Source organism: Protopterus annectens, chromosome 6.part0, assembly GCF_019279795.1.
Source record: "Protopterus annectens isolate FY-2018-M chromosome 6.part0, PAN1.0, whole genome shotgun sequence".
In the NCBI taxonomy this organism is placed as follows: Eukaryota; Metazoa; Chordata; order Ceratodontiformes; family Protopteridae; genus Protopterus; species Protopterus annectens.
Window position 1 is genome coordinate 205,421,766 of NC_056737.1, and position 20,792 is coordinate 205,442,557.

Sequence of the window (20,792 nt, forward strand, 5' to 3'; positions counted from 1 at the left end):
TTGTTATGAATTCAAGTTTTAAGAAGTTTTGGATATTGTACCATAGATTCCTAGATGACATAGTGATTTTTTGGACTGGAGGAAGACAAAAATTCTTGGAATTTTTTGAATATATTAGTTCGACTACAAGTTGTTTGAAATTTACATATGTCATAAATCCAGATACTTTAAACTACTTGGATGTGGAGGTAATCAAGTTAGATCATAAATTTGAAACTAGAGTCTTTAGAAAAGTTACATATTGTAACTCCTATCTGCACTAAAATAGTTCCCACCCCTCACACTGTAAGAAAAATATAGTCAAAGGACAGTTTGTGAGGGGTTCTAGGATGACAAGTAGAGACATAGATTCTAAACAAGAATGTGATAAATTGAAAACTATATTTTTAGAAAGGGGTTATCCTAAAAAATTTATTGAAGACATTAGGAAAGAAGTAGAAATAGGTAGGAAAGATAGATTTCAACCTATTAAAGGGTTAATGGAAAGTAGGAATTTGGAGGAAGAAAAGAAAAATGTTAACAAAAATGAAGAAACAACACAAAAAAGATTAGTTGTGGAATTTAATTCCACCAATAAAAATACAAAAGGTATAATATTTAGGGAATGGGAAAAATTTCTATCTTTCACAGACATGGAAGAAATCAAAAATATGAGACCACAAGTTATATATAGAAACCCACCATGTATACGTAACATGATTGAAAGAAAAGGAATAAAAAAGAAAGAGACGAGTTACAGAAGGAAGGGCACCTTCAAATGTGGAAGATGCCAACAATGCCCCTATATCATGAATAAGGAAGAAGTATACATTGAAAGTAGGAAAAGTAAAATGGGAAGTAAATAATACTATAATTGTGACACTCAAGGAGTGGTGTATCTAGTAATTTGCCAGAAATGTCATTCATTTTATATAGGCAAAACTGAGAGGTCCCTGAAAAAACGAATTTATGAACATATGTATGACATTAGTAGAGCTAAGGAGACAAATGCACTATATAAGCATTTTAAAGATTGTAAGGAAGCTAAGTATTCATTTTTTGTATTAGAACAGGTCAAACGAGATATAAGAGGTGGTCCTTGGGAAGATATTTTAGAGAATAGGGAATTATGGTGGCAGGTTAGGCTGGACACAAGTAGGAAACCTGGTCTTAATGAAATGCTTTCTATAAGACCATTACTAAAATTAAAAGCCAACCAAATATGAGACATGATCGGAAGTTGTATTTATTAAGGTCTTGGAGGGACAGGGTACATAAAATCAGTACTATTTTAATATTTTAATATTTTTATTTATTTACATATTTGTACGTAATTGATTGTCATTATTTTGTAAAAATTAATATATTTATTAATCCTTTTATATAAATTAAATGGTCAAGAAAATATTTATAGGAATTTACTATAAAGATTTTTTAGATGTGAATATAGGCTTCTCATTGCAGGTTTCACACAGTAGAGGGAGTTCCTTAAGATTTATTGAAAGAGTTTCATGGAACACAGATCCACGTAACAACAAATAGAATTATTTAAAAACTTTAATAGCTTAACATATTAAATATGACGGGGTATTTTTTTAAATAAAACACAGGGATTGTTTTTAAAAGGTAGAAGTTTTATATATGTTCTTTAAATAAAATTAGAGAGAAACAGGAGAAAGGCAGGAATACTTATCAGATGTTTCAATCTGATATTCATGAATATGTATCAGTGTTTTTAATATTAATGACACAATAGATGGAAAGGATTGGTTCATTTGAAATGGTTTTCACTGTTTTCATTGGATAACAAGGTCATGATTAAAGTATTTAATTAGTTAAGAGTTATTTATGAATTTGTCTGATGAAGTCCTGATAGAGAGGGACGAAAACGCGTATTGTTTTGGTCAATGTCAATTGCGTTAATGTGTTTTTCGATTTCAATAAATTGGGTATAATCATATCCGAAGACTTTCTGCGGCTTTATTAGCATTCATTGGTGGATTATTGGTTATTGGAGTGCTATACACTATCTTTGTTCGGAGGCTGTTAAACATGACTGAAACTGGAACATGAAATCAAAATGAAAGCATATGACAAGTTTTTAGTTGAAAGTAGTCAAAATATTTTGAGTCTCATTTGTCATGAGGGATCTAATCTAAAAATTACAGAGCTACTTTCATATTGTTGGTTATTTTTCATACTTCTAGGGAAGGAGGCATTGCGTTTATAAGCAAGCATTTTAATTGGTACATGGTAGGTAGTACATGAAAATGTGAAGTCTTGGAAGATTGCTTTTATCTATAATTTGGTTGTTTGCTGTTCAGGTATGTAGTTTATTCATTAGAAACAAGCAGCTGCTTATATATAATATGCATGATCAATGTGATTTTGTATTTTGCAGGTGAAGCAAATGACAAAAATGTTCAAGTTATAGAACTTCCTATTGTGGATAGCCTGCATCCTCGTCCCCCTTACCTGCCATTGGCTATACCAGAAGATCTTTCTGATAGGCTGCTTCGTCTCCATGGGGATCCATCTGTATGGTGGGTTTCACAGTTTGTTAAATACCTGAATCGGCCACAACCTTGGCTTGAAAAAGAGATTGAAGAAGCAACAAGAAAACTTGGATTCAAGCATCCAGTTATAGGGTAACTATTCTGAATATTGCTGCAAGCCTTGAAACATAATGTACTGTATGAAAAAAAATGTGTCTATTTCTGCTAGTTGCATTGAAAAAGCCTCTTAAGTGAGCATGCAAAAAATAAATGATGTGATCCTTCTGCTTCATATTTGTATTCATTGAAAAACAACACAAGTTGAAGTGTTTCACATTAAGCATGTCCAAAAGATGTATTTGTGCATTTATGTCTATTTCATGTAGGGCAACTAGAATAATATTTCAGTTTGTGCAGGGCATCTCCTGAGCATTAATAGTTGCTAAAGCACATCATCAGACTGCTTATAAGTTCAAATGCATTTACTAAGCTAATGACCACAGTGACCTTTTTAAGCCTAGCTATGCATCCCAAATCTCTGATAAGTTGTGGTGTCCTTGATAAGTGTAATCAGGATTTGGTAGATGAAACATTTACAAACAGGGGCCAGGGAAATGAACCATTTACAGGCTGCCTGTGTCCATCAGAAACATAGGTCCCAAACCAGGTATGACTCTCCTATTCCCCATCCAGTTGTCCAAGTTATACTTGAATTGGGTTGGGAGAAACTCTGCTTCACATGGATGGTGAGCCTGTTCCAGCGAAGGGGTAGTCTCTGGGATACATACCTGTCTGTCCAGCAGGTCCAGTTTATATAGGTTCATAGGTGGTTACTCCGCTATTGACCTGAAGGTCTTTATAAGCCTAGCAGTGTGTACCTAGTATAATACTAGAGAAACCCTATATAAAGGATCTTGCTTAAACTCGAGATCTTAGCAATGACAGCTCATATTTAGGAGGGTCATAGGTGAAATCCTGGCAGGAATTAACAGTTTCCCATCCAGTCATTCAGGCTATGCTTAAACAAGGTCATAGAGGGGCTTTGTTTGATGTGAACTGGGTAAACTATTCCAGAGGAGTGGCAGCCTCTGAGAGACATAGCTGTCTCTCCATCACGTCCTATTTATGTCACAGGCCAAGTTAAGGTCCCTGGAGTGGGTGGCCATGTCCAATTTGACTTGCAGATGTGCAGCATTTCTGTTAGGTTTGGATCCGAGATTGCTGTGTAGGCCAGGCACATGTCTCCTGTAAGTAGTCTGTATGCTGCTGAGTACAGTGACAGTGACTTCAGTCTGTCAGTGTATGACGTGTTGGAGATCCTGATTTTTTCTTGGTTAGAAATCTCTGAAGTCTCTCAAGTTGCTGCAGGTGGCTGGTAAGGTACATACCAAAGGGAGAATTGTATTCAGTTTTTGGCCTGTTGAGGTTCGAATACAGGGGTGATGTGACCTCTTTCGCTCTTTAGGCAGTGCTGTTGCTAATGAGGTGCATGACATAGAATGCCTTCCTTACCACAGTAGAAAATGGTGGTCAAAGTTTAGGCTACAGTCAACTTGCGTTCCCAAGTCTCTCACTACTGAGTTGTTACTTAGGGTATTATTAGTTATATGATAGTCTGCAGGGATATCGCTTTTACTGAAGGGGATGATGATGCATGTTTTTACATTGAATTTGAGTCCATGACTTTGGCACCAATCACTGGCTTGTGTAAGTCCCTCTTAAACTATAATGACATTGTTTGGGGATTCAGTGATTGCTTCTAATTTGCAGTCGTCAGAAAACTTAGTCAGCCACAGCCCCTCTGTTTTAGCCTGAACTTCTGAGAAGTATATTCCACATAATAGGGAGCCCAGCACTGACCCCTTGGAGAGCCCCACTGGTAACAGCGGGTTTAAGTAAAGTCCCCAGTTTTGAATGAGTGTGATCTGTTTTTGAGCCAGTTACCAACCCACCTGATGACATAAGAGTTTATATTCAAGTGGGATAGTTTATCAGTGATGCCCGAATGTGGGATTGTGTCAAAGGTGTTTGCTAGGTCAAGGTCGGCTGTATGCACAGATTTGCCTTCATCTGTGGCTCTGGTGATGTTTTCGAAGAAGACCACCAGGTTTAACAGGCCTGTCCTGCCGTTTACAAAACTAAACTGTGTCAGAATAAGGGTTTGGAGATCACCTATATCCTTATTTATAAGGTCCATGATGATTCGTTCTATGGCCTTACAGATGAGGCTGGCTATCCTTAGGGTTTGTAGTATCCAGGGTCTGTTACTGTACCCTGTTTATGAAGAGGGATGACTGTTGCTGTTTCCATTCAACAGGGACAAAACCAGTATTCAGGCTGTGGTTGAACAGAGTACCTAATGGAATTGCTAACTCATGTTTTAAGCCATTTAAAATGCAACCTGGGATGCCATCCGGTCCCATAGAGGCTGTGTTCTTGGCCTTGGAAAGAGCATTAGTGACTTGCTCTTTGGAGATGCAAGGTGGGGGAGATGGAGAGAATGCTTTTTGGAATGTTTGGAGGGGACAAGGGAGTGAAATTTTCGCCAAACCTGTCAACTAATAGGTTAGCTATTTTAGCAGGATCAGTGTGTGTGTGTGTGTGTGTGTGTGTGTGTGATGCCATACACAGCTAGTTCAGCACATGTATGGGTCCTACCTTTTAGGTTATGGATATAGCTGAAGAATACCTTATGGTTATCTTTAGCTATGGTTGCTATTTTTTTCTCGAAGTTGCCCTTAGAGGATTTTACAAGTTGTCTTATTTGTTTTGTCAAGCAGAGGAGGGTGTTCTTCCATTGCTGGGACCTCTCTTTTTTTTTATTCTTAGACAGCAACTTTTTCCTCTTGTTGTATAACTTGTTAATGCTAGATGTCCACCAGGGAGGCTTGTTTTTTCTTGAGGATCTTGTTTTGATCCTGTCAGGTACAGCTGTGTCAATACATTTGTATAAGTGTTTGTACAGGGCGTTTGTATGTACCTTAGTAAAGCTGTCAATGCCATCTGTGGGAACAGGAGCTTGGAAATTATTTATGCCACCCTTAGGAGGGTATAATTAGCTTTGGTGAAATTTTTTAGCCTGATTTCACCTAAGAGGGGATCAGGTGTCATCGCTACTTCAAATGTGACTGATTTGTGATCAGATTTGTCCAGTGAGGGTAGTATACTTGTGGTGGTACAACAGTCAGCCATGTTGGTGAGTACCAGAGCGAGAATATTTGAGCCCCTTGTGGGGTTGCATACTATTTATTCCAGGGCATTAGTGTTAACAAAGTCCAGGAACCTTTGTGCGAGCATGTTGGTACTCGTATAAGTTTCTCATTCAATGGATGGATAGTTAAAATCGTCCATGACTAGAGTGCTTGGTTGTAATTTGATTGACTCAAGTAGGTCCAAATAAACTGCATGGGTGTCTTGGTTCATTGAAGAGGGCCTACAGCCAATGATGACTTGAAGGGGGGGGTCTTACCCACAATTAGTTGAACTTATAGTGGCATATAAAGTACTCAACCAACCTGAAAATACGCCTACACTTAGAAACATCATTAGCCCCTACAGTAACCTCAGGCCACTTCGCTCATCTAACAGACTCCTGGTTCAAATATTTGAAACCAATAACTCAGCTGGGGACTCCCTGTTTGCCGACTCTGTCGGCAAAACTTGGAACTCCCTTCCTGCCGACCTTACTCTAGTATCCTCACTAACTCAATTCAAAAAAAGTCTCAGACATTTTAAGACATACTGGTTATGTCCTTGTTCTAATCCTGACTAGCTCCTCTCTATAATCGTGTGCCAAACTACTTTATACTACATACAAGCTGTGACATAATTGTTAATTTAGATACTTTATATAAGTTTAATAATGATCAAATGTATAATTTGCTTGACTGAACAGAGTCTGTAAAATGTTTGCAACATGTATTGATATTATGATTTTTCCTGTATTATTTTTTTCTGTATGTTGTGTTTGGAGCTTTTCTCCCCAGGCCTCCATTGAAAATGCACATGTATCCAGTCGGACCATCCCGGTCAACAAATGTAAAATAAAATAAAATTAAGTAAATAAACTTGGAGTAACTCCATGGAGTTTTCCTGTCTAACCAATCTACAGGTGTATTTATCTTTACTGAAGATAGATACTTCTCCTCCTTTGGTTCTCACATGTTCATTTTGCATTCTAAAAGTGTGGAAGGTATTGTAGCTGTTTAAGGCTGTGGTACTGTTTGAGCCCCTGAACCAAGTTTCAGTAACTGCACAGACATCAACATCCTCCAGGGAGAGGAGTGCTGCCAGAGAGTACAGTTTCTCATTTAAACTCCTAGTGTTTACCAGCATAACCTTTAATTTATTTTTGAGTGATATTTCATGTCAGAAATTTTGTTCTTGAGACTTTGCCTAAAAAAGGAACTATGAGGGAGGCAAGTGCCTTAGCCAGTAACCAAAAACCTAGGGGTGATAGGTGAAGACCATTTCTGGCAAAGCAGAATGGTCCATCAGCCATGTCATCCCAGACTGACAGGAACTGGATCCCCTTAGAATGACACTAGAAACTAAGACTTGTTGAAGTTGATCATTTTTTGTTTATATTGTGGTATCATCCTAGGTGAGGGTAGAATGCTACTCAAGGCTAGGGGCATATCTGCCTGGGGCACATATTTGTATAGCTCAGTCAATGTCTTTCTTCATATGAGGTACATCTAAAGTCATTCACACCAGTATGAACTATGATGGAGTGATAGCGGTACTTGTTGAGAGACTTGAGTGCATATATGATCTGATGGATCCTGGCACCAGATAGACAGATGACCGTAACCTTCTCCTTGTCCAGCCTGGTGAGTGGAAAAGCTGTGTCTCTCACAATGGAATCACCTATGACTAAAAAATTTGGTTTAGATGTACTTTGTCTTAGGGGCTTGTTTGGTGAGACACTGATGCTTGTGTTTGTATGTGTGTTGAGTGCTGTAGATGCTGTATTAGGTGTACCATGTTTGTGTTTGGAAGGTCTTTGGTGTTTAGGTAAGTTTCTGGTGAGTCCAAGTGTGATGGGTTATGTGTTGAGCACATATGTCCGTAGGAGATGTAGTATGTGAGCTGACAACCTGTTCAGTGTTACTATTCTGTGCATGAGAGAGCAAGGATTCCAGATTCTAAGTATAGATATATCTCACACACAAGTTGTACTTGGGTGATCTAGGAGTAGAGGGACCTCATTTATATGAGGCAATTGTTACAATGCCTCAGGCTACCCAAGTCAGTCAGGCTGGTAAGAGAAGTGGAGGGGAACTGACCATCCATAATGCTAGGTTAAATCCTGTTTTCACAGGGGGGAGAAAAAAGTGGAGGAGTGTGATATAATTAGGTACTCCAAACAGAGTCTATACTAATGGTGTGCTGTATAAAGGGTCTATCCTACCATGGGTTCTCTAAATGGTATGAGACTATTGTAGGCTTTGGTGGTTTTTGGGACCGTAATGCAGCTGAGGTGTTCTCTGAGCAGCTAAGCCCAATTTAAGGACTTCTTGGCCAGGTCACGGACACGTACTAAGGGAAAATTTATCTACTGCAGTTTTTGCATCTGTAACCGCTAATGGTTACCCCACTGTGCGGTAGTGCACAGTGGCACATGGAGATGCACTACGCATAAACAAGGAATACAGCAGAACAGTGGTTGGTCACCTAACTCTGTGGAGCTGTGTTAAAACAAGAGCAAACACTGGGCTTATATAGCAAAAGTGAACAAACTGAATTAAGCAATTTAGCCAATAAAAAGCTCAAAACTGAGCCCTGTGCCAACAACCTTCAATCAGATGTGTCCTAACTGCATTCTCCTGCCACAAAGGGTTCAGGGGGACCCCTCACTAACAAAAGATAGCCTGTTTAGTGCTCAGTTTAACAGAACCAGATTCAGCAGTTCTGAATCTAGTCTGTGCTACAGAATACAAAAAGTGCAACAAGTCAGCAAGAACAGTTTTAAAACATTGGCAATATAGCAAAAATACATTTTAAAAGTGCAAAATACAGTATAAAATTGTACTTAAGGTTAGCAGAATGCAGCAAATTCCTTGGATTGCCCAGATGAATGCAGCAGTGCAGTGGATGGTCGCCTAACTCTGTGGAGCTGTTTTAAAACAGTGGGCAAACTGAATTAAATATTTTAATCAACTAAAAAAAAGCTCAAAACTGAGCCCTGTGCCAGCAGCCTTCACTCAAGAGTTCTAACTGTACTCTTCTGCCACAGGGGTACAGGAGGCCCTCTCCAACAAAAGGTTTAAGTCTTTAGAACTGGTAATTTTCGTGCTGTTTGTTTGGCATATATGCAGAAGATCCATCAGGGTGGGGTCTGACAATACCTTATAAAGTATTTGGCTATCAGTTTGCAGACTGTTACCAGCCTGTCATACAACCAGAGGTCAGAATCAACGTCTATACCTTGTATCTCAGGGAGAAACACCGTAACCATAATGCCAACCCCCCCCAAAGTGATTCATCTATACAAGTCTTTCCCTAATAGGCACCATCTGTAGTCTGTGTTGCTGCTCACAACTCCATTCTTGAGTGAGTTTGAGGTAGAAACACCCAGCATATTTTTGTGAGGTGGGAGGAAACCCACAGTGACGCATGGAAAACATGCAGACTCCACACAGGCATTGACCAGAGATTAGGAGCAAACCTTGTGCATGGGAAACAAAGGCCTTAATCATTATGCCAACATCCTTCTGTTATGTTGATATGGCCCAGAAATGCATATAAAGAAGTAAAATAAAGGATGTGGTGTTAAAAATGGAATCAGATGTGTACTCAGAAAAGTCCCTAAACATTTCTGAAACATCGCTTAATAATGGATGTGATTTATTTAAACATTTGTTGACCAGGTAAGTGAGCTGGTCCAAAGACCCCATTTCAGTCATGGCCTAAGTCATAGGCAAAATAGACCTAAATCTAACAACACAGACCAAATTCAGTTCTTCATGATCAGACTTGTTAACTACATTTGTTAATATTCCAAGTGACAGGATGTTCAAAGGAGTCTTGTGGGAGTAAGTTCAGGTCCATCATTAATGTTCTGAAGCAGAATTGGACGATTTTTGATTAGTTCAACAGATGTTGAGATTGGTGGGTACAACACTTTGAGTTATCTAAAAATAAAATTAATTTGAAGCAACAACTGTGTTATAAAATGACCCGTTGTAATTTTCTTAGTAGTAGAGTTTGTACATGCCTGGGCTTGAGCTTGAAATTTCTGCCAGTGTGCGTTGCAGGCAGACTCCTTTGGCTATCCTCTTACTAGGAATATTTGGTCTGTATTATTAGATATATGCTCTATACTATTTTTTTATGTTAAGATTAATAAGAGATTTAGGGATCATATGGTACAGCATATTTATTTACATCAAGAAGTTAATAATGTTGTGACTAAACATGTTTCCCTAATGGGAGTCAAACATACCTTCAAGTTCTGTATATTACAGGTAGTCTGCCAAGATACAGGGAAAGGGAATATAGTAAGTAAAACTTAGTATAAAGAATATGTTTGGGTTTGCAGGCTGACAGAACACATTTTCTTGGTCTAAATGAGACATGACCTTTAAAACATAGTTTACATTCATTATCATTACATCATTAATCATGTGACATAAGTCCTAGGCAACCTAAATATACAATCAAGTCAGTTGTATCTAGCAGTATTTGATGGCTATAAAAACACGGCATCCCTTTAAATCTTCATTTTTCTTTTTCTTTCAGCTGTTCCCGTTAGGGGCGCCACAGCGGATCATCTGTTTCCATTTCTTCCTGTCCTCTGCATTTTGCTGTGTCATACCTTTACTGCATGTGTTTTGTTTAGGGAATCTTGTTAGGTATACGTGTACTGGTTCTGCTGTCTTCTTTTTCTTTTGGCTGTTCCCATTAGGGGTTGCCACAGTGGAATTTGTTTCCATTTCTTCCTGTCCTCTGCATCTTGCTCTGTCACACCAACCACCTGCATGTCCTCTCTCACCACATCCATAAACCTTATCTTAGGCCTTCCTCTTTTTCTCTTATGTGGCAGCTTCATCCTTAGCATCATCATCATCATCTCAATATACCCAGCATCCCTCCTCAGCTCATGTCCAAACCAACGCAATCTCGCCTCTTTGGCTTTGTCTATACTTATTCCTAATCCTGTCTACTCTCGTCACACCCATTGCAAATCTTAACATCTTTGACTCTGTCACATCCAGCTCTGACTCCTGCCTTTTTGTCAATGCCACTGTCTCCAACCCATATAACATAGCTGGTCTCACTACCCTTTTATAGACCTTCCCTTTCATTCTTACTGGTACTCGTCTGTCACAAATCACTCCTGACACTCTTCTCCACCCACTCCACCCTGCTGTACTCTCTTCTTCACCTCTCTTCCATACTCACCATTACTCTGAACTGTTGATCCCAAGTATTTAAACTCATCCACCTTCGCCAACTCTACTCCCTGCATCCTCACCATTCCTCTATCCTCCCTCTCGTTCACGCACATATATTCTGCCTTACTCCTGCTGACCTTCATTCCTATCCTCTCTAGAGCATATCTCCACCTCTCCAGGGTCTCCTCAATCTGTTCTCTACTGTCACTACATATCACAATGTCATCTGCAAACATCATAGTCCACGGGGACTCCTGTCTGATCTCGTCTGTCAACCTGTCCATCACCACCGCAGATAAGAAAAGGGCTCAGAGCTGATCCTTGATGTAATCCCACCTCCACCTTAAACGCATCTGTCACTCCCACTTCAGATCTCTCCGTTGTCACACTACCTTTGTACATATCCTGTACCACTCTTACATACTTCTCTGCCACTCCCAACATCCTCATACAATACCACAACTCCTCTCTAGGCACCCTGTCATATGCTTTCTCTAAGTCCACAAAGACACAATGCAACTCCTTCTGACCTTCTCTGCATTTCTCCGTCAACACTCTCAGAGCAAACATCGCATCTGTAGTGCTCTTTCCTGGCATGAAACCATACTGCTGATCACTAATCATCACTTCCCTTCTTAACCTAGCTTCTGCTACTCTTTCCCACAATTTCCATGCTGTGACTGATCAATTGTATCCCTCTGTAGTTACTACAGCTCTGCACATCACACTTATTCTTAAAAATCGGTACCAAAGCACTTTTTCTCCACTCCTCAGGCATCCTCTCACTTTCCAAGATGTCATCCCTTTAAATATAAATATTAAATTCTGAGAAAGCTTAAATGATGCTATTAAGAGTGTAAGCAAGATATGAGAATATGGAGACTGAAGATGAGAGCATCACTAAAGTAAGTTGTTTTTGAACAAGTGAGGGTAAGATGAAAAAGACAAATTTATTGAAAGGAAGTAAAGCTGGATTAATGGCTAGAAGTGTTGCAGGCTAGATGATGTAGCAGTTGCAGTGGACTGATTCAGTAACAATTTGTTGAGGTAATGGATCTAACACAATGAAGATGCTAATTTACTAAATGCTCTTTATGTTGAACACTTGAGTACAAAAGGAGTCTAAGTCATGAACTAGCTTTAGGAGTTAGGTGTGAGACGTAGGGTAAGGTGAAACAGACTCAGACCAAGGAAGCGGCATTTATACAGCAGTGTTGAGGAAAGGAAAATGAATCTTTGTCTCATAATGTGAATATTAGTAATGTGTAAGAAAATGTGTTGGTGAATGTGAAAGTCTATGGTTTTGATAAAGTAATTAATTATTTTTGAAGGCTTTTGAAGAGGTGGCAGGGTTTATAGAATTGGCTAGTACAAAAAGGGACAAGGCATATTCTAATAACAGGAACATATATGTTCTTGTCTCTTCTTTATGGGCTTTAGGTAGAATCAAGTTATTAAGTCTTTGAGACCTCAGACTGTATGGAAAACAGAGGTAGTTAAGAGTCATTGCATATTGACAGAAGAATTTAAATGGTCTGCTTAAAGCTGAAAAAAAATCTACTCACAAGGCTGATTTAAAGTTCTTATCTTGGAAAACGGTGGTACTCTTCTTGCGGAAGTCAGGGCAATGAGAATCTGAGTTGCAGACGCTTGTGATTGATGCAATCCTGTCTCTTCCTTCATAAAGATATGGTAACTTTGAAAACCAATGCCTCTTTTCTTCCTAAAGTGGCTGAATAGTTTACATTGAGCCATGTAATTCATATCCCAGTTTTCTTTCCATAACCAAAAAATAGGGGGGGGGGGTTCACGCACTAGATGTCCACAGACAATTTATATACTAAGTTGACAGAACTAAAGTCCTTCAGGAATTCTAATAAGTTGTTTGAAGGCCAGAAAAAAGGACAATCAGTGTCAAAACAAACATTTGCTAAATGGTTCTCTCAGGATATATTTTGTATTGTTCTTACTATAACAAGACACTTCCAAGGTAAAGTTACGGCCCACTCTACCAGAGCTCTGGCTTTTTGGAAACATGTGGAATGTAGACATCTTCTAAAGTCAGCAACTTGGTCTTCTGTGCACACCTTTACCAGCCACTACATACTGGAATGTTTCCTTAGGGCCAGAACAGGCTTTGCTAAGACTATTCTCCAAGGATTCTTAGACTTTATGTTAACATGCACAGTGCCCAAAATGTACTGCAAGGTTATGTTGTAATGTGGTTGTAGCAACAGGAAAAGAATAGCTACCTAGTCTGCCCTATGTATGTAGCCAGCAGCTTTCTCATTGCCCCATTCTGTGCCCCATTCATTAGCAAAAAGCCAATGATCTCTGTAGCTTTCCAGACCGTCTTCTACCAGCTTAAGTAATTTGTGTTACAATTATCCACTACTCCTGTAATGAAATACTTCTTAATGTTTAAGCTGAATTTTGTACCATTAATCTTGCAGGCATTTCCCTTCTGTTTCCTCTTTTTTTCTTTTTTTCCCTCTTGAGCTGTAAGCCATTTGCACTGTCTATAAGTGCCTACTTTCAGAAGAGATGCAATTTTGACATTCTAAATGAGAGTGAGACTTTTCAAAAGTTTAGCAGCATGGCCTATAAAAAGGGAAGCCCCATGATTTAGGGGATATATCAAATTGTTGTGACTCTGAATTGGGGTGCAAGTGTGAGGCAATAAAATTGTATGATCGAAAGATGGAATGGAAATGTATATAGAGTCTGATCTGCAGTTTTATGTAAGCAAAAGTAGGAAGGTAGGAGAATTCAGTCTGGTTGCTGTTTTTGTGAATTGGGTAGCAGTGGGTTTTACTGGAAGTAGTTGCTGCAGATCTTGTAGTTTTATTGTGGCTTTGAGTCTAATGAATTGAGTATTGCAAAGATTGGTATATGGAAATGCCATACAAAAGGCTAACAGGTGAATGTGCAGCGATAGCAGGAGCTGTTAAAATGACTTTTTATTTGCGAGGAAGTTCAAGCTTTTAGCTATTTTTTGACATTTCTGATAAGTTGGTCATGATTTAAATTTTGTTCAAATTCCTGGAAGATTGGTGGTGATAGTTATCTCTATCTAGGTAGCAGAATATAAAATTATGTGAAAGACTTTATAGTGTGAGATACAGCTGCTCAAAAAGAGCATAATCTTTGTAATACTTAGGAGGCCTGATTTATATATGAGAATTGACTTCTTTTATGGCAGTCAGCATAAGGAAATAATTATCAGCATACTTAATGAGTTGAGCAGGATAAGAAAATATTAAAAAGGAAGGGATCTGCATCTTTGAAAGACTGTTGTCTTTAACGGGTATAGTCTGTGGGAGGACGCCATACCAGTAAACTGAGTGTATTCAAAGCAAGAGCTAGAAAAACAGCTAGTGTAGGGGTCTCAAACTCAAAGGAGCACGAGAGCCACAAATAACCCCAAGGATTTTTTGGGAGGCCACAAGTCCAAGTCATCCACAAACTATAGTATTTTTCTTTAATTAACAAAAAATGTAAGTCACAAAAAAATTTGGTTTGAAACAACAGACCAACACTATTCTATAGCATTAGTTTCAAATATTCTAGTAATTTCAACTAAGCTCGATGGAGAACATCGACATTTGTGCCGTAACGGAGGCCTGGTTTAAAGCAGCAGAAAACACCCCTGCGCTATCAGGCTATAACTCATTCCACACCTTTCGGCTCCAGAACATGGACCAAAGCTCGCATCATGATGGACCTAATTAACAAGGATATAGGGAATCTCCACACTCTGGTTTTGTGAAAGGTAGATCATGCCTGCTCAACCTGGTTGACTTTGAGTCAGTCACCAGAGCTGTGGATGAGGACAAGGCAGTTCATACAGCCTACCTTGATCTGGCCAAGGCCATTGATACCATTCCCCACTCGGGAATTATTGATAAACTCACCAAACTAGGCATCAACCCCTATATCACTAGGTGGGTTGCAAATTGGCTCACAGTACCCACAGAGTGAAAGTAGTGGACTCCAAGTCAGACTGCTGACCAGTCACGAGTGGAGTCCTACAGGGATCGGTCCTGGGTATTGTTTTATTTTTGTATAACTACATATATATATATATATATATATATATATATATATATATATATATATATATATATATATATATATTGCCTACCTATTGAGGGCACCTGACATCTGAGGCAAGAAAAACTGAAGAAAATGGCGTTGGATGCCTCTTATATACCCCTGGTGCACTGATGTCAGGGAAGAAGCGACAGCAACCGACACTGGACACTGATGTCAGGGAAGAAGCAACAGCAACCGACACCGGACCAAGACTTTGGAACTCAGGCCAACTGCGGGACCGCCTGACAGCAGGATAACCCAAGTGTGATGATTGCAGCAGGGTGAACACTCGAAAATCTACATTTATGGTAGGTACAAAACTGTACTTTCTACAGAAAGCAAAATCCCTGGGAAGGACCATCATTCTTATAGCCCCTCATTGGCTTTGGCAGATTTGGTTCCCATTCCTTCAACCTCAGGTCTTGGAGGATCTCTGGATTCTGGACCCAGTTTCAGACCTCCTGACACACCATTCGGGGGACCTTCATCCCTCTCTGCAGTCATTGAAGCTGACAGCTTGGTCATAGCCAGGCTTCATAACCTCTCCAATGAGACAAAACAGATCCTTTTGTCTTCTCATAAGCCCTCCACTAGAAAATTGCATCTTAGTAAGTGGAAGAGATTTTCCATGTGGGCCTCTAAAAATAATATTGATCCCTACCAAGCACCCATGACATCCATATTAGAATTTTTGATTATGATCTTTAACAAATGAGTGGCAGCGGCAGCAGTTGGCTACTATTTCTAATTTTCATCTTGGAGTTGATGATTTAAATATGTCCCACAAGTTATCCAAAGTTTTTCTCAAGGGGACATTTCATATGAGACCACCTGTGAAAACACCGTATTCTCCATGGAATCTAAATTTTATGCTTTCACGTATGATTCTCCCTCCATTTGAACCAGCATAATCTTGTGACCTCAAATATTTGTCGTGGAAAATCATTTTTCTGGTAGCTATTACTTCTGCTTGCAGAGTGTCAGAGCTTCGGGCTTTATCTATCAATCCTCATTTGATTTTTCATGCAGACAAGAGTATCACTTAGGACAATTCCTTCTTTTTTGCCCAAAGTTTGTTCAGAAACCAATATTAACCAAGTTATTGAGTTACCAGTTTTCTTTCCTAATCATTCCAACAAATTGGAGTATGTGCTTTACCATCTTGATGGTCACAGACGGCTCAGATTTTATTTGGATAGAACAAAAGATTTCAGGAAATCAGACCAGCTTTTTGTTTCATTCTCTGAATCCAGGCAAGGCAAACCAGTGGCTAAAACAACTCTGTCTAAATAGTTATCTTATTGTATCACTTTTGCCGATTCAGCTGCTAATATGCCCTTGCAGCACAAGATTAAAGCTCACTCAACCAAAGCTGTTTCTACATCCACTGTGTTTTCAGCCAAACTTCCCCTTGATAACATTTTTGCAGCAGCCACTTGGTCAAAACATCATACCTTTATCACTCATTACAAAGTGGATAAGGTCTCCAGGGATAGAGCAACCTTTTGGGTGCATGGTCCTGAAAAATGTACTCCCGTGAGCCACCCGAGATTGATGGTGCTTGGGAAGCTACCCATCAGTTAAGAATGAATGGCAAGATTGAGCAACTTCACATTAAGAAGTTATGTACTCACCATAACTATCCATGTGAGTTGTTCATCTCGCCTTCATTCTTACGTCCCTCCCTCCTACCACCTCCTGGCTGATAGTTGACCTAGATGTTGCTTCATCCTGGTTGCTCAATTTCTTCTTCCCTTCTATAGGGGAATAACTATTATATATGGTTATAATGTACGCAGCAAACAAGATCTGAGGTAATTCACAGTGCATCATGGGATAGAGGGCTTGGCCTCGAGCTACTGGAAGACTTTGAGCTTTGCATGTGGCTGTATTGGAGCCACGGGATTGGCTCCAAACCCATCAGTTAAGAATAAAGGCGAGATGAACAACTCACGTGGAACATTATGGTCAGTACATAACGTCTTATTTTTCAGGTTTAAATATAGCAGTAAGCATTAATCCTGTTTTAAAAAGAAGACAGTTAACTTTGAACTATCTTATGTGGATGGATCTTCATTAAATGCTTTACTTATTTTATGGCTATGCTAGCTTTCAGTAACATTTTATTTGTATATGTGTCTTTAAACTGAAATTCTTAATACAACTGCGTCATGTGATTAGTTTTATGTTTTGAACTTGCTATTTAAATGGAGGCATTTGATTTCTTTTTTTCACACTGGTGAAGGGCTGATGCCGAAAGCTTTGTGATTTTTTTTCCTGTTTGGAATAAAAGCTGCATTTTACCTCAGCGTTTCCAGGCTTTGGATTTTTTTACTATTGTTTTGCATTTTGCATCCTGCCTGGTTTACCTACGTGCTGCTCTTGTTTCTTTGGATTTTTGGTCACACCTCAAATGAACACAGTGCAGTATGTGGTGTCTGTTATGCCGGTGCTCTCGTTAAGGGCAACTCAAAAATCTTCAGACTGTTTTCCAGCTTCGAGTAGCTGCTGGTGCACATTACTGGCCAATTCAGTAATTTTGCTGCCCACTGTATTTGCAGACAAACTTGTACCTTAAAACACTTTCTTCTTGTCTGTACAACAAATTTCACTTGCTTTTACGAAGCAGTCTTTAATGAACTGGCCTTCAGTGAATGGACAAACCAACTTTGCGATCATTTCACTGATAACAAAGCTTGCTCTTACTGAATCTTTGCTCATTTTGTTAAGGTTTTTAAAGATTTTTTGCTGCTTGGCAAAAGCTGATTTTAGTTGATGAACATTCTCTTTCCTCATTTTGCCTGTAATCACATAGTATTCATTGTCATGCATGGTTTCAAAATGTTTCTGTACATTGTATTCCTTTGGAACGGAAATAGATTGATAGCAGATGAGGCATTTGATTTGATTATTCAGTTCAGTGAAAAAAATATAATCTTCCCACTTTTCTTAGAAAACATTCTTTTCATCTAAAATTTTTCATTTCTTGGATGATGACTTCGCTAATAGTCACTTATAATACTAGTCTGCAGTAAACATACAAAGAAAATTATATTGGTTTCGAAATTTTCTAATACTGAAACTAGCACTTCCTTAGTAACAGATGATGACCGCAATTTATAAGTAAGTATTCTCTCGCTCAGTTGCGTTCATGCCACAAAATAACCTCCAAATGCTTTCAAATTTTTAATTGATATTACAAACTTTTGTTAGTCACAGTCTCTCTCACACACATAATGATCTTTGGGTAATTAACCCACGTTATCCTTAGTCCCCAAAGACATCCATGTAAACCACCAGGAACAAAGATATCCAGCAGATGGTGCAGACTGCAGAGATAATGGGCACCTGCCAAGTCGGACGTTCCTGGTAATCAGATGTCAATAAATAAGTTAATAAATTCCCATCCCACAAATTTCAGGTTGCTGTACCCATTTTACTCCATGACTCATGCACTTGTGAATCCTGAAAGGTGCAAGGGGGATATCAGTTACATAGGGTTCTCGATACCGGGAGTCTTCTAGGTAAGCAATAGTTTTTGATGCATCAACTCCAGGACTTGGTCCATATTCCTGAATTTTGTGCTTTCTTGCAATTCACAGTCCAGTATCCACGCTGTACACACATCCCTTGTTAAATGTGGTACTTCACCTTTCTTATCTGAGTTGCAGTCCACGAACTTGTCCACAGCCATCCCTTCAGTAGTTTGTCCAGGTATGCACAAGCACTTCACTGATGCACAAAATAATTATTCCCCCAGCACCCCTTCAGTAGCTTGTCCAAGCATGCACAAGCGCCAAAATGAAACACTTCCCCAAGCAATCCCCTCATCAGCATGTCTAAGTATGCCCAAGCTGTACTAAAATGAGACATTTTATTTTGCACATCGATCACTTCACTAGTTTTTCCAAGCATGCAGAAGCAACAAAATGAAACACTCTGCCCACCAATCCCTTCATCAGCATGTCTAAGTATGCACAAGCACTATTAAAATGAGACATTTTATTTTGCCCAGCAATCACTTCAGGAGTTTGTCCAAGCATGCACAAGCACCAAAGTGAAACACTTCCCCCACTAGAACCTTCATCAGCATGTCTAAGTATGCACAATGACCCATTTTACTTTGCCAAACTATCACATCAGCATGCACATGCACCAAAAGGAAACAGGTCTCCAACTGATCTGTTCAGTAGTATGTCAAGTATGCACAAGCACCAAAATGCACAAGCACTACTAAATTGACACATGTAATTTTGCCCAGGGATCACTTCAGCTGTTTGTCCAAGCATGCACATGCACCAAAATGAAATGTTTATCCAAGTGAACTCTTCAAGAATATGTCCAAGTATGCACAAGCACCAAATTGAAACATTTCCCCACTGATCCCTTTAGCAGTATGTTCAGATATGCACAATCACCGAAAGGAAACACTTCCCTCACCAATTCCTTCATCAGCATGTCTTAAGTATGCACAAGCACAACTAAAATGAGAGAAAATACATGATTTTGCCAGCAATCATTTCAGCAGCTTGTCCACGCATACACAAGCCAAGCACCCTACCAGTCCCATCATTGACAAGTATGCACAAGCACTAACATTTCCCCATTGATCCTTCAGCAGTATCTTGCCAGCTCAAAGTCAAAGAATAGGTAAATATGGAGGAAATAACATTCAGCCTCAGCAGTCAGCACTAGTCATGTTTCCAGCACTACATCATTAAAAGTTTTACTATTAGCATAGCATCAACACACAAATGCCTATTAATGTCTTCATGATGAATGTTAGGGGTGGAACAGATCGAAGCTATAAGCCAAAAATCCTGTTGCTTGCAGCAATGCTGCCCTTTCACCAGGGCACCAAACACATCTCTCTCAGCAGTAAGTAGGTACCGCTTTGATACCCCGAAAACAACTACTGCCGGAAATTAAAATAATTACCTCAGAAACACTCCATTCACACTGCTTGAGCCTCAGTCTGTTTTAAATGGATGTTCAGCAAAGGCCCCTTTATGGCAGCTCCACTTTCCTATGGACGGAAACACCAACTGACCAAATGCACCTAATTCAACAGAGAGATGCAATTGGAGGAGGAGGAAAAAACACCTGACTGCAACCTCCAATCGCATCTCCAATGTATTAGGTGCAATTGGTGACAGGATTCACTGTCAGAACACAGCGCAGGACGCACTGCATGACTTGCATAATACTGTATTAAAAAAAAAAAAAAAAAACAACCAGACAACCGGATCCACAGTAATCGCAGGCCGCAGAAATCTACTTTGTGGGCCGCATGTTTGAAACCCCTAAGCTAAAGGCTTCATGTCCTGTGACAAGGTTTGCTAAGCATGTAATCAGAGGAGAGGGAGCAATAGTTGCAGAATATAATAGGGGCAGTTTGGGTGCCCGCCAGAGCTCACATCTCTCAGGGGGACCACGGCCAGCCAATACGTTTTTATATTCAAAAGTTTTGTTAATGCTCAGCATTGCTTACTGGATTTAGATCTCTTATATGCTGGACGTAATTTGTAAGAATTGTTTTTAGTTTTAGTCAACAGTCTTAAGTTACAGAGACCTTGAGTGTTTATCTTTGCACATTCATAAAGCCTACTATTTATGCATGTGCAGCAAGGGCCAGGGGTTGCTGCTTTATTTTTAAGTAGGGAAAAGTTTATGTATTAAATAAATAATTTACCACCGTGAACCTGGCAAAAGTGCTGCAACTTTTTGTGTGTTGTCTTTTTATGATCCATTAGGACATCATCAAATGGAAAGTCTATGAATATTAAATAGTATAGTGTAGATAACTGCGGACTGGGGACAGAAG

General features: G+C 39.3%; 1 protein-coding gene across 5 annotated transcripts in view; it reads left to right on the forward strand.

Annotated features, from left to right (window-relative positions):
• FUT8 (fucosyltransferase 8) overlaps positions 1–20,792 on the forward strand; it is a 2,643,272-nt gene that overhangs the window by 2,314,736 nt on the left and 307,744 nt on the right. For all 5 annotated transcript variants that reach the window (XM_044073921.1, XM_044073918.1, XM_044073919.1 and 2 more), the window contains one exon: positions 2,381–2,627. In XM_044073921.1, coding sequence (XP_043929856.1) covers positions 2,381–2,627 — 247 coding nt within the window. The remainder of the gene's footprint in view (positions 1–2,380; positions 2,628–20,792) is intronic.